The sequence below is a fragment of the Gadus macrocephalus genome, chromosome 7 (genome assembly GCF_031168955.1).
Source record: "Gadus macrocephalus chromosome 7, ASM3116895v1".
Classification (NCBI taxonomy): Eukaryota; Metazoa; Chordata; class Actinopteri; order Gadiformes; family Gadidae; genus Gadus; species Gadus macrocephalus.
Window position 1 is genome coordinate 10524253 of NC_082388.1, and position 12207 is coordinate 10536459.

At 43.0% G+C, this 12207-nt stretch overlaps 1 protein-coding gene across 3 annotated transcripts; it reads right to left on the reverse strand.

Moving 5' to 3' along the window:
* Window positions 1-241: 241 nt before the first annotated feature.
* Window positions 242-12151, reverse strand: gnb2 (guanine nucleotide binding protein (G protein), beta polypeptide 2). 3 transcript variants are annotated; one of them, XM_060056626.1, is made up of 11 exons: window positions 12026-12151; window positions 9624-10211; window positions 7483-7564; window positions 5668-5706; window positions 4879-4985; window positions 4215-4278; window positions 3365-3527; window positions 2740-2806; window positions 2437-2638; window positions 1828-2044; window positions 242-1432 (listed from the first exon to the last, which is right to left on the reverse strand). In XM_060056626.1, exons 3-11 carry the CDS (start codon window positions 7537-7539, stop codon window positions 1326-1328), a joined length of 1023 nt encoding a protein of 340 aa, XP_059912609.1. In that variant the 5' UTR covers window positions 7540-7564; window positions 9624-10211; window positions 12026-12151; the 3' UTR covers window positions 242-1325. The 3 variants fall into 3 exon arrangements, with proteins under 3 accessions (XP_059912609.1, XP_059912607.1, XP_059912608.1); XM_060056624.1 differs by having other exon boundaries at window positions 7483-7568; window positions 12026-12150; XM_060056625.1 differs by lacking the exon at window positions 12026-12151 and having other exon boundaries at window positions 7483-7568; window positions 9624-10277.
* Between the last annotated feature and the right edge of the window lie 56 nt (window positions 12152-12207).

Here is a 12207-nt window from a genome sequence, read left to right on the forward strand (position 1 = left end):
AAAATATTTCTTCAGCTTTGAAGTGATGCTCCAAAAAAATAATCGCCTTCAGTTTAGTTTAGCCTTTGAATATTCATTAATTTCCATGGCATTATTGGTCCTGTAGCTGAAGCAATATTAGTATACATAAGAAATTCCAACATGACTACCGTATACTGTTTTATTGGCGTGTGTGCAGTTTACTTGTGTATTGAAGTCATTGTTTAGGTTCAAAACCGAATTACAAAAACAACACTTGAGCTGGCAAGAGAGACAATGTGTATTTATTAATAGTATGTACAGTTCTACCATCAAATTGACATAATATATTGACAAAGTCAAAGTATGAATATTGGCCCCTGCTTCTTTAAGATATCTTTATTTTTTTTTCTACCTCTTTAAGAATCTCATCTCATTGAGTTCATGATTTAATTTCATCATTCATAATCCTTAGTGTATCTGAGGCACACAGGGAAATCATGAAAAGAATAAAGTTTAAAAATGATAATAATTATAATAATAACCATAAACTTCAAAGTCAAAACAATCATAGATGTGGGTGTAAATACCTATAAAAACATTAACTACATTATGCCTTTTTTGTGAGCCAGAACAAAAATTAAAAAACAATTATTCGGACGGTATCGTCTTCTATACTCCCAATGGGCACTCACAGTAGTAATAAACGTTGATGATTCCCTTCCTCACAACCTCCGTCTCTTATTTTACTTAATGTCACCCGCGCTCAATGTGTTGTACTTGGGCACAAAACGGCGGGAAATCATTTGGAAGTGCATTTTGGACCTAACAGTAAACGCTTGCCTTTCCCGATATCTTTAGTGTTTGTGGGAATTATCTTGATTTAATTCTCTTGAGCGTCCATGTGTTTTGTTGGGAGTTAAATTTGCCTTAAAGAATTTAAAATCCAACGTTTCTATTGGTGGATGGGCTGCTAAAGGCTAATTTTGGTCACATTTAAAAAATGGTATAATTATCGTGGGCACTGTGAACAAAAACTCCTGTGGACCATTACTGCATACAACAAAAAAAAGAAAATTGGTGTATTTGTGCAAACTCATACCTAATTCTCATACATATTATGTACAGTATAATGTTTGTATGTGTGTTATCTTACGTACAGTGTAAATACAGTGTGCAAACTATGTGTTCCCAAAGTGTGAATAGGGGGTCTGTCTGTGTGTGTGTGTGTGCATGTGTCTTCTGTGTGTGTGTTGTGTGTGTTTGTGTGTGTGTGTGTGTGTGTGTGTGTGTGTGTGTGTTGTGTCTTGTCGTCGTCGATATGCGTGGAGAACGGCGTGCGGGTTTTTTTTCCGGGAGCCTCCAGCTCAGTTCCAGATCTTGAGGAAGCTGTCCCAGGAGCCGGTGGACACGGCCATGCCGTCGTCCGTCACCCCCAGGCAGCTCACGCGGTTGTCGTGGCCCGCCAGGACCCCTGTGGAGCGGGGAGGAGCACAGCGTCAGGCCCCACCCAGCAGCACGCAGCGGCCCCCCCGGGGAGCCCCTAAGAACCCGCTCTTCTGTTAGTGAGCGATCAGCTCAAAACAGGGACTGATGTTTCATCAGGGTTTCAGAAATCCACTATTTCTGAATCCGAAAAAGCTATATAAACCCCTCTTTGAGCGAGCCTGTGGATCTGGCTGAATTAAGTAACGGTTGCCTGCTATAGTTTTACCCCTTGTTTCTACCAACCTGGCCCTTGGATGTCTTCAAATGGCTCAGATTGCCGCTTTTAATGATCTTCATCCTTATTTCACTATCATTAAAGCACTGCGGGTTAAGTGTTTCTAAACGCCCCTGGGATACCGGTGTGTGTCTGGCGGCACCGACCTGCTCGGTCGCCCTTCATGGCGTCCCAGATGTTGCAGTTGAAGTCATCGTAGCCGGCCAGCAGCAGGCGGCCGGAGCGGGAGAACGCCACGGAGGTGATGCCGCAGATGATGTTGTCGTGGGAGTACAGGCTGAGCTCCTGGTCCGCCCTCAGGTCAAACAGCCTGCAGGTGGCGTCGTCCGAGCCCGTGGCGAAGGCACTGCCGTTGGGGAAGAACTGGGGACGACAGGCGGAGGACAAAAGGGTTGGTTCTCTACCTCGATGAACCCCCTAGACGGGATCTCAGCCCATTCTTCCAGCCTGTATATCGCCATTATATCAGGGTTAACCTATTTTTTGCATTGGATCTGCATGAATTATTACCATTAGACCGTAAGCAAATATTAACATTTTAGTGAGAAACACAGAACTGTCCGCAGTACCCCATGGTGCCTCTAGGGGCAGTAGTGTCCCCATTGGTACAAAAATTCCCTGCTACTCTGTGCTTCATATTCAAGACATTGTATTGGGCTGTGCTACTTATTGTAGTCGTTACTTTGTTAAAGAGAAAAACAGTAATACAGTCTTCTTCCAAACTATGTGTTCCTTTAACGTGCGTGTCCACTCACGCAGACGGCGTTGATGTCGGACTCGTGGCCGGTGAAGGTCTGCCGACACATGCTGTCCCTGATGTCCCACAGCTTGATGGAGGCGTCGCAGGCGCCCGACACAAAGGTACGGAAGTCGGGAGATAGGGACAGGCTCATGACGTCACCGCTGTGCCCCGAGAACACCGTGGTCTGCTGACTCGTCTCGATGTCCCACAATGCACTGGGAGCAGGGGGGGGGGGGGGGGGGGGGGGGACATGTTAGTGAGTCAGACTGTTGTTGTTCTCTCCCTGTGTGTGGTCTGTGGACGGCGGCCCTCTCACCATGTAGTGTCCCCTGAACTGGTGATGATCTGATTGTCATCGATGAAACGGCAGCAGGACAGGTAGCCTGGAATCACACAACCCGGGGATTAAGAGTCTTATTGGACACATCGATGCTAATGCTAACGTTTAGCTTCAGAGCTTTCTTGTAAATATTATAGTGCAGTTGAATACAAATCTCCTTGTTGGACTGATCAATACTTGCCAAAACATGATACAGGATAAATATAACTTCATAAGCTTAAATGGAAAGATGTTCTGCCTTGCAGATGACTGCAAGCCCCCCCCCCCCCCCCCACCAGGGTAAAAGTACTAATATCGAACCATGACGAATTGATGTCAAAAAAACAAAAACTAAACAGTAATAAACTAAAGCACGACTGTTGGACCAAACAGCTGCACAGCTTGTAATACCCACTCACCGGAACCTTCCACCTCCCCTCATTACGGTTTGCATTGGCCCTGTAATTATAATTACCCATGTAAATTAAATCTTTCCTCTTTATGGCTTGGGGGACAACCGGGCACACCTTAACTGAGGCCGTTTGGTCTGTGGGGAACGGCATAGCATCCACAACAGAAACCACCAAAGTGCATCAGGCCTCCGGGCCTCTAGGGGGCGTACCTGTGTGGCCCGGCAGCTCCCGGCTGACCCGGACGTTGCCCTCGCGGGTCTTCAAGCAGTAGATGGAGCAGATGTTGTCCAGGCCGCCGCAGGCCACAAAGTTGCCGGAAGGGGCGTAGGCGCAGGTCATCACCCAGGAGGAGCGCAGGGGGATGGCGTGCATCTAACCAGGGGGGGGGGGGGGAAGGGACATGGTGAGGCCTTACTCGCCTGGCCGGTGGCCATCTCGGCTCCAATCAAACGCAGAACTCCAAATTCAGTGTAATGGTGAGGCCTTATTCATCTGACCGGCGGCCATCTTGGCTCCAACTTAATGCGGAACTGTGCATTCAGTATAATGATGCAGCTTTATCATCGGTCATCTTGATTCCGTTCCGGTTCAAACTGAACGCCAAACTCCACATTCAGTTCCTCCGACCCAGCTAGTGTTTAGAGTCAAGTTGGCCGCAAGGTGATTAAGGCGCATGTGTAAAAACCACAGGGCGTCTAAAGTCGATACAAGGTGATGGGTAGACATGTTTTGCTGTTAAAAATGTGGGTTGGGAGGCGTTGGGATTCGGCCTAAGGGAACTCAAAATGAAGACGTTTTTGTCGTAAAACCTGCTGTTTTTTTGTACTGGTGAGGCGACTGCATCGAAGACACTGGGCCTTCAGCACCTAGTGGCCATCTTGGGTCGGGACGCTAAATGGGTGGGGGCACTGAATAGTGAATTCCACGTTTTTTCAGCATTAACGACCCAGCTGGCTGCCCGTTGAATACAACCGGCACTGCATTGTGAGAGTAAGGTGAAAGAGGTGGAGGGTGACTGATACGACTGTGCGTACTGTAACTGCAGACTGAAGTTCCTACCTTATTAGTGGTGTAGCTGTCCCAGATGATGAGCTTTCCATCTTGAGAAGCACTGACCAGAAGCCTGTGGCAACAACACAATTAAACATTTCGTATCCCATCTCTGCTGGCATGCAGAGGTCGGCCGCTTGTGCTGCATGACCCAATTACACTTTCCATTGAGTCATAGGAATACCATCTGTGTACATTACAGAACAGATGAGCATTACTCTGATACAGTTTATTAGGGCGCAAAATGGGTTCACCACATCCTGTCCTAGGATACCTGGCTTAAATATGAAGAATAATTGTATTTGATATGAACGTCTTTAATAGCAGTGATGAACATGATAATAAAAATGTTATTTGATATGAACATATACGAATAGCAGTAATAAATATGACTATATTAATACTGTTAATGCTCTAATCATATATGAATAGCAGTAATAAATGTTAATAATATTAATGTTATTTGACATGAACGTATACGAATTGCTGTAATAAATGTTAATAATGTTATTTGATATGAAGGCATATTGACAGACAGAACTCAAATGGGATCTAAATTGTCTATGTATAGCATTAAAAAGTATGATAATAACATTGTTACTTATTATGAACAAGTATTAATAGCATAACACAAATATGATAATAATAATAGTGATGTTTTTGACATTGGTACCTGGAGTCGGTGCCCCAGTGCATGGCGTAGATCTTAGCCAGGTGACCCCGCAGGGTGCGTCTCGTCCTCATCTGAATCCTCCCCACGGGATCCAGCCCTGCGGTGATCTGACCACACCCACACCCACTCACTAACACCCTGATCTGTGTGGCAGGCCGCCTGCTCGGCCTCGGCACACGTCGCCACCGCTTGCTGCCTCCAGTGTCATATCACTTGAATCCTCTGGTCCAAAAGCTAGCTGCGATATCTGACGTGACATTTTACCTTGGGTTTTCGTTCGGGTCATGCTGTGAAAGACCTTTGTAAATGGTGTCCCTTAAACTTGATATTCCGTAGATATTTGAAGTGTGATATGTCATATAGTATTTGCAGTATTTGACTATTCACTAATCATTTAGCAGTAGACAACAAATACGATGCAACCAGTTGATAATTATGGTCTCCATGTTAATAAATGCTCAGCATTCATCAAATACTGCTTGTTTTTTTCTTTATCAGACACTGATTTTAAGTACTAATACATGTTTTCACCAAAATGTATTTAATATCTCTATACCTTTAATAGTGTTTATAAATATTAACCCCCCATTTACACCTGTCTTTTATGTGTTTTTGGCAATATACAATTCATATCCGTTTGCCCAAAACTCATGTTAATGCCAGTTGTAAATGGGGTCATAGATCTCAGACCTTAGAATGTATAACACCTCAACTGTCAAATGGGAGCTGATCTGGTAGAGTACAACTAGACATGTTCCATGCCTCTCTTGTGAGTGTAGCGCCGCCTACCTGTGTCAGGGTGGAGTCGCCACATGCTTTCCTGGCATCCTAACACACAAAGAAACAACAACAGAGGAACTGTGATTCGATAGTATTACCTGGGATTCAGTCACATGACCTGTAATTTGGTAACGTGACCTGTGATTTGATTACATGACCTGTGATTCAATCACATGAACTGTGATTTGATAACATGACCTGTGATTTGGTAACGTGACCTGTGATTTGATTACATGATCTGTGATTCAATCACATGAACTGTGATTTGATAACATGACCTGTGATTTGGTAACGTGACCTGTGATTTGATAACATGACCTGTGATTCAATCACATGAACTGTGATTTGAAAACATGTCCTGTGATTTGGTAAAGGGACCTGTGTTTTGATAACATGACCTGTAATTCAGTAACATGAACTGTGATTCGGTAACATGAACTTTGATTCGGTAACGTGACCTGTGGTTTGATAACACGATCTTTGATTCGGTAACGTGACCTGTGATTCGGTAACATGAACTTTGATTCTGTATCATGACCTGTCATTTGTTCAAATTTTCAGTATACTTAACATGACCTGTTGTTCAGTCACATGAATGAACTGTTATTTTGTAACATAAGCTTTAATTCGGTAACATAAACTGTGTTTACTTAAGTGCTTCACTTCTATGCATTTTAATCGTTTAATTTGGAATCCACTCACAAAGCCAAGACAATACATTTAACTTGCACTGCTACTACATCAGGCCGGCAAATCGAATCCTTTTTACTCTAACTAAGAGGTTTACACATTCATAATGCGTCTTTATACATGTGGTCATATTGGTAAAAAATGAAGGACCTTTGACACCTGGGTGTATGACACATCAAGTACTTCCATACCATGACTTGATAACAATGTTCAGTCTTACTTCCACCAATGCACTCTTTGTGGTTGAAATTACATATTAATGTGTCTTTATGGTGTTTCCCATCAGGCCTTTTATATCACAGAGCAGCGTCATAAACACCTTGATGTAACTTTACAATACGGTGTTCAATGACAGATGTTTGACCCACTCTTTGAGAGGCTTAGGAGAATAACAGTGTAGTATGTAGACTACAGCTGTTGGAGTAGCCTTGTAGACTTTAGACTGTATTACTATACGTCTTTTAGAGAAACTCTTTAAACAAGACACTTACTATACCGATTTTTTCGACAGCATCACTTTAGACATTATATATACTATGGGGGTATTTGATTGAGTTAAACAACAGGCTTTAGACTGGGTATTTTATAGACAGGTGTTTTATAGAGTAACGCTGTAATCTACAGATACTTACTATACAGGCATTTTCTAGAGTAACACTGTAGACTACATATTTGCTATACAAATGTTTCCCAGAGTAACACTGTTGACTAGATACTTGCTATACAGATCTTTTGAAGAGTTACTCTGTAGATTAGACACTAACTCTACATTGTTTCCTAGAGCAACTGTAGAGTTACGATACAGATGTTTTCTCGAGTAACTCTGTATACTTAATTTCCAGGTGTTTTCTAGAGTAACTCTGTATACTTAATTTACAGTTGTTTTCTAGAGTAACCCAGGAGACTACAAACATACTACACTGATATTTTTTACTTCATATACAGTTTTGGTTTTTGGAGACTGGAGCCTTATCCTCCAGATGTTTTTTTTGAAAGACTTGAGGGTGGCTCTCCGGATGTGTTCTGTAGACTAGAAATGACGCCCCAGATGTGTTCTGTAGACTAGAAATGACGCCCCAGATGTGTTCTGTAGACTAGAAATGACGCCCCAGATGTGTTCTGTAGCATACTCACTCTGATCTGGTTCCTCAGCTGCTCTGCCTCCTGTCGAAGCTGCTCCAACTCACTCATCTTGGGCTTGGTTCTCTCCGGTCACCTGGCGGAGACGCACAGAAGGTCAACACACACACCTTTATATCAACACACACCCGGTACCTGTACCTTTCCTGCTACACGTCTGGTCACATGGATCAGACGTCAAGCAGAAAAACGATATCTATCCACCTAGTCCTGCTGTACCGGACAGATTTTTAGGAATTATTAGGAATTGTATAATTCCATGATTACTTTAAAAAGGTTTTACTTTTTTAAACAATCTTTATATATGGGTCGAGGGCCTTATAACTTTGCCCTTCTCTATATTTATCCATCACTTGATTTTGGAGAATAATTCGTGAGACAATCTCCAGAACCCAGGATCAAGAGACCATCTCCCACTATAACCTATAATGTCAATAAAGGTTTCTAAGACAGATTTTCAGACACGAGGGGGAGGCTTAATGTACTAGGAAACTGCGTAAAACTGTATATTCCTTTGATTAATACAATCCTAACTCCCCTTAGTTCCAAGTGGATACAGTGGCACATTCACCTATATATTTACATTGTGATGAAACAATTCAAATGTGCCCGGACTGCTATTTGGTGAAATGCAGGGCGACTTTGCATAAGGCCACACTTGCACCTTTCCCAATGTATGAGCCCAGATTTGCATGAGGCAACTGAGCACAGACACACACTCACACAAACATGTAAATTGTATGTACTGTACTGCCCCTTTTATATACTGGGTCAGTGGATGGTATGAGAAATTAGTCCTGTACCTTGTGTGTGTATCTGTATGTGTGTGTGTGTGTGTGTGTGTGTGTGTGTGTGTGTGTGTGTGTGTGTGTGTGTGTGTGTGTGTGTGTGTGTGTGTGTGTGTGTGTGTGTGTGTGTGTGTGTGTGTGTGTGTATCTGTATGTGTGTGTGTGTGTGTGTATCTGTGTGTGTGTGTGTGTGTGTGTGTGTGTGTGTGTGTGTGTGTGTGTGTGTGTGTGTAAATATGTGTGTGTCTGTGTGTGTGTGTATACGTGTGAGTGTGTGTGTGTGTGTGTGTGTGTGTGTGTGTGTGTGTGTGTGTGTAAATGTATGTGTGCATATACCTGTGTGTGTGTGTGTGTGTGTGTGTGTGTGTGTGTGTGTGTGTGTGTGTGTGTGTGTGTGTGTGTGTGTGTGTGTGTGTGTGTGTGTGTGTGTGTGTGTGTGTGTGTTTTAACAGTGCATGTGGACCCTGTAACGTGCAAAGAAATATACCATCAGACATTCTTAACCATACGCCTACTCATTCAACGTCCTAATATTTCATTATTTTGGCAGGGGGTTGCAGTGCAAATCCCAGCATCATTCTGAAAAGGCCTTCTCAAGCATAAAAGACACGGGTATCCCATGACGACGCTGATTAGGAAAACGGCGAGAATTGCTCGATGCTTTACTGACTCGTGTCGACCTATCGTTCAACGATGATGACCGCTGCTATCTTGTAGTGCGTTTTCTGTAACCTATGTGAGTGGGTTTAAAAGAAAAGGATGCAAAAAAAAATGTTATTGGGGCTGGCCCCACCCCTTAAATGCACAGGGTTATCATGGGTAACATAGGATATTAGTACAAGCCATTTACCTGCATACATGGCTCAGTAAATAGCTGTACAATATGAGACCATAGTACGCGTTTTATGTCGGAAGGATCATGTTGTGCTCAACGCCCAACATGAGAAGACCATCGATGAGGTTTGCATTGCATCGGGGCCGGACTCGGTTCCTTTAGCCCCCATGAACTGCAAATTTTACCGCAGTAACCAAATAAAACCCATCTGAGGACCATAGGGGTAAAGAAGGCGACACTTTTCTTGGGGCTATCACTATCACGACACACAATGTCAGGAGGAATACTAAATATTTAAATAGCGAGATTAGCTTCGTCAATGACGGCCGATATTGATCCATGACCACCACGGCAAGAAACCAGGGCCTTCCCGACATTTCTCTGACACACTGAGAGCTGCAAAACGGGTGTAAAATCACCCCTCGACAATATAGCAGCGATCACAGGCCCATCGCTGCACGGTACAACAGCCATCCATCCTTTACACTCATAACTAGTTATTAGGTGACTACCTGTTAATGCCTCCGATGGGTTTTGCTGCCTTTTTTCCTGGTGTAAAAAAACGGGAATCAATGTTTCACAGGGAGCCCGAGTGCAAGAAGAAATTGAATGTCCTTTTACTCATTAAAAACGAGGTGCAGAGAATTGCCAATCCGGTTTACTCCATGCATGGGGCTAATTGTTGGTTCTCGATGGTTGGTTTTGTGGTCTCCAAAAAAAGGTTGAATAACAGGCACACGACAGAGCTACAGGCAATCCATATCTCCGTGTACTGGGAGCTCTTGTAGAGATGAGATCTGCTGTTGTGTGGCCGATTCCTTTTCCAAAATGGTCAGTCTTTAAGATCTTAACAAAACACGGCCGTCAGTGGGACATAATAAGCGCAATTACTCTGCATTCGTTCGCTAAATGAACAACCGTGCATCCACTACATATATGATCGCTCGGTTCGGGTCTTTTTTTCTCCACTCAGATCCTCGTTTTCATGACGTTGTACCCCTGTGCTCCTTCCTTCCTCTCTTGGTCTGCTGTGAAGCTTTCTCCTCCTCCCTCTCCTCACTTCATGACTGTCGCCTCCTCGTCCACAAATGAATGACCTCCTATAATAAACACGTAGAAAAACGGTTTTTAGTATTTTTAAAAGATCAGATCAGAAATATTGGGGCAGCCAGGAAAACACATAGAGTGCGATTTATATATTTAAAAAAAGCTTATACTGAGAAGCCACCTTCTGGTGGCTAATTTAATATGTGTACGATCATCAATCGCACAGAAATAATACGTACGACAAATCCCTCAGTAATCGCTTGTGAAAGTATCCCACCAGCACGCTGCTGCCACTCCCATTTTACAGGCTGCAAAGAAGGGTTTAAACTATGCACCGCTAACGATTTGGGACCCACTCATCAGCCTGTTGTTTAGTTTTTAGATCATCTGTGTGGAATCATTTAATCCTCCCAAATACAACAAATATACTTCTTTTGGCTGAACCCCCATCTCTTCAGTCCAGTCCCCGGGTATTCAGCATCAGAGCACCTCAGTAATTAAGCAGATGGCTTATCCCGTGAGATCCACACCCAAGGGGGCAATCACAACTAGCCTAGATATAGCTGTGACTACTGTAACAAATTAAAAACGTTATATTGTACCCTGACCGTCTGTCTGTCTATTTGTCTTGTCTGTCTGTCACTATGTCTCTCTGTCTGTCTGTCTGTCTGTCTGTCTGTCTGTCTGTCTTTTTTTCTGTCCGTCTGTCTGGCTCTCTGTCTGTTTGTTTGTTTGTCTGCCTGTCCTTCTGTCTTGTTGTCAGCCTGCTTGTCCCTCTGTCTCTATGTCTGCGTTTATGTCTGTCTCCTGTCAAACAATAGTAATTATGAAGCGGAGTGTAGTAATTATTAAGTGTTCTAGTAGTCCTAACCCTTGTAGGCCTGCATAAAAATAACTAATCCTTACCAAATGTGTGAAATAAATGCGAAAATGATCAAATCAAGTGGAGTTTGAGGCCAGTCTGAGAAAAACGTTTGGTTCAAAACACAGAAAAATAATAAATGAGCCATCTGTGACAACTTCCCCTTTTTCACTGGTCAAAGAAGCCTTTCTACAAGTGTTAGCGTGACAAGCTATTTGAATACGCCAAAGTAAAAGGCCGACATATCAAATAACCTCTGTTATTCTAACCCCTCAAAACGTCTCCAGTTGTATTAATGTTGATTGGGCTGGGGTTTCGGCCAAGTCCCTCTGTCATACTCATGCTGAAACTAGCCCCACTGTGGTGTTTCCTAGTTCACTACTGTCGGTGGAGCCCATGTTTGTGATCTCAACCTCCATCAAACATTGCCATTGGTAGGCCTACACCATAGACTGTATAAAGTAGGTATACACCATCAACTTTATAAAGCAGGTATACACATAATAGGTTGCTTTTACAGACAAAGTTCGCTATTCCAAAAAACAGAATACTGAGTCATGTTTTACCCATATAAGAATACAAAACCATAGCTATGGTAGGCCTGCAGGCCCTATCATGGGGGGGTCAAACTGAACACCCAATTAACTATATTTGCGTTTTCGTTGTTGTTACACTCCAGCTACCTTTTAAAGCGATGTGAAACCGACAAAACAGATGGGCTTGTAGGTGTACCCTGCAGGTGTGGATCTTATGACTGGAGCCTGAATAATAGCCTGCTGCACTAGAATCAGCCGTGGCTGGCGCCATTGAACACTTACACTTACACTTTACAGTACACTTTACACTTTACTACACCTCATTATTAAATGCTTATTACCACTGTCTTAGTTCCTCTTATTATTACTTACTTTATTTTATTTTATTTTATTGTTAATCATTATTATTGTGATTTATGCTGCCATACTTATTTTAATTTACTTCTTACACTTTTTTTTTTTTTTTTACTTATCTTGATTTACTTCATCTTGTATTGTTGCTGCTATGCGGCTGTTGAGGAACCAATCATAATATTTTTACTCTTGTGTACTTGTACACTAATGTAAAGAAAGTAGCCTAATTCTGATACGGAAACCCTGCGGAGCGTGACGTCAGAGCGTGTTCCGTGGACTCCTGCCGGAGGGCGTGGC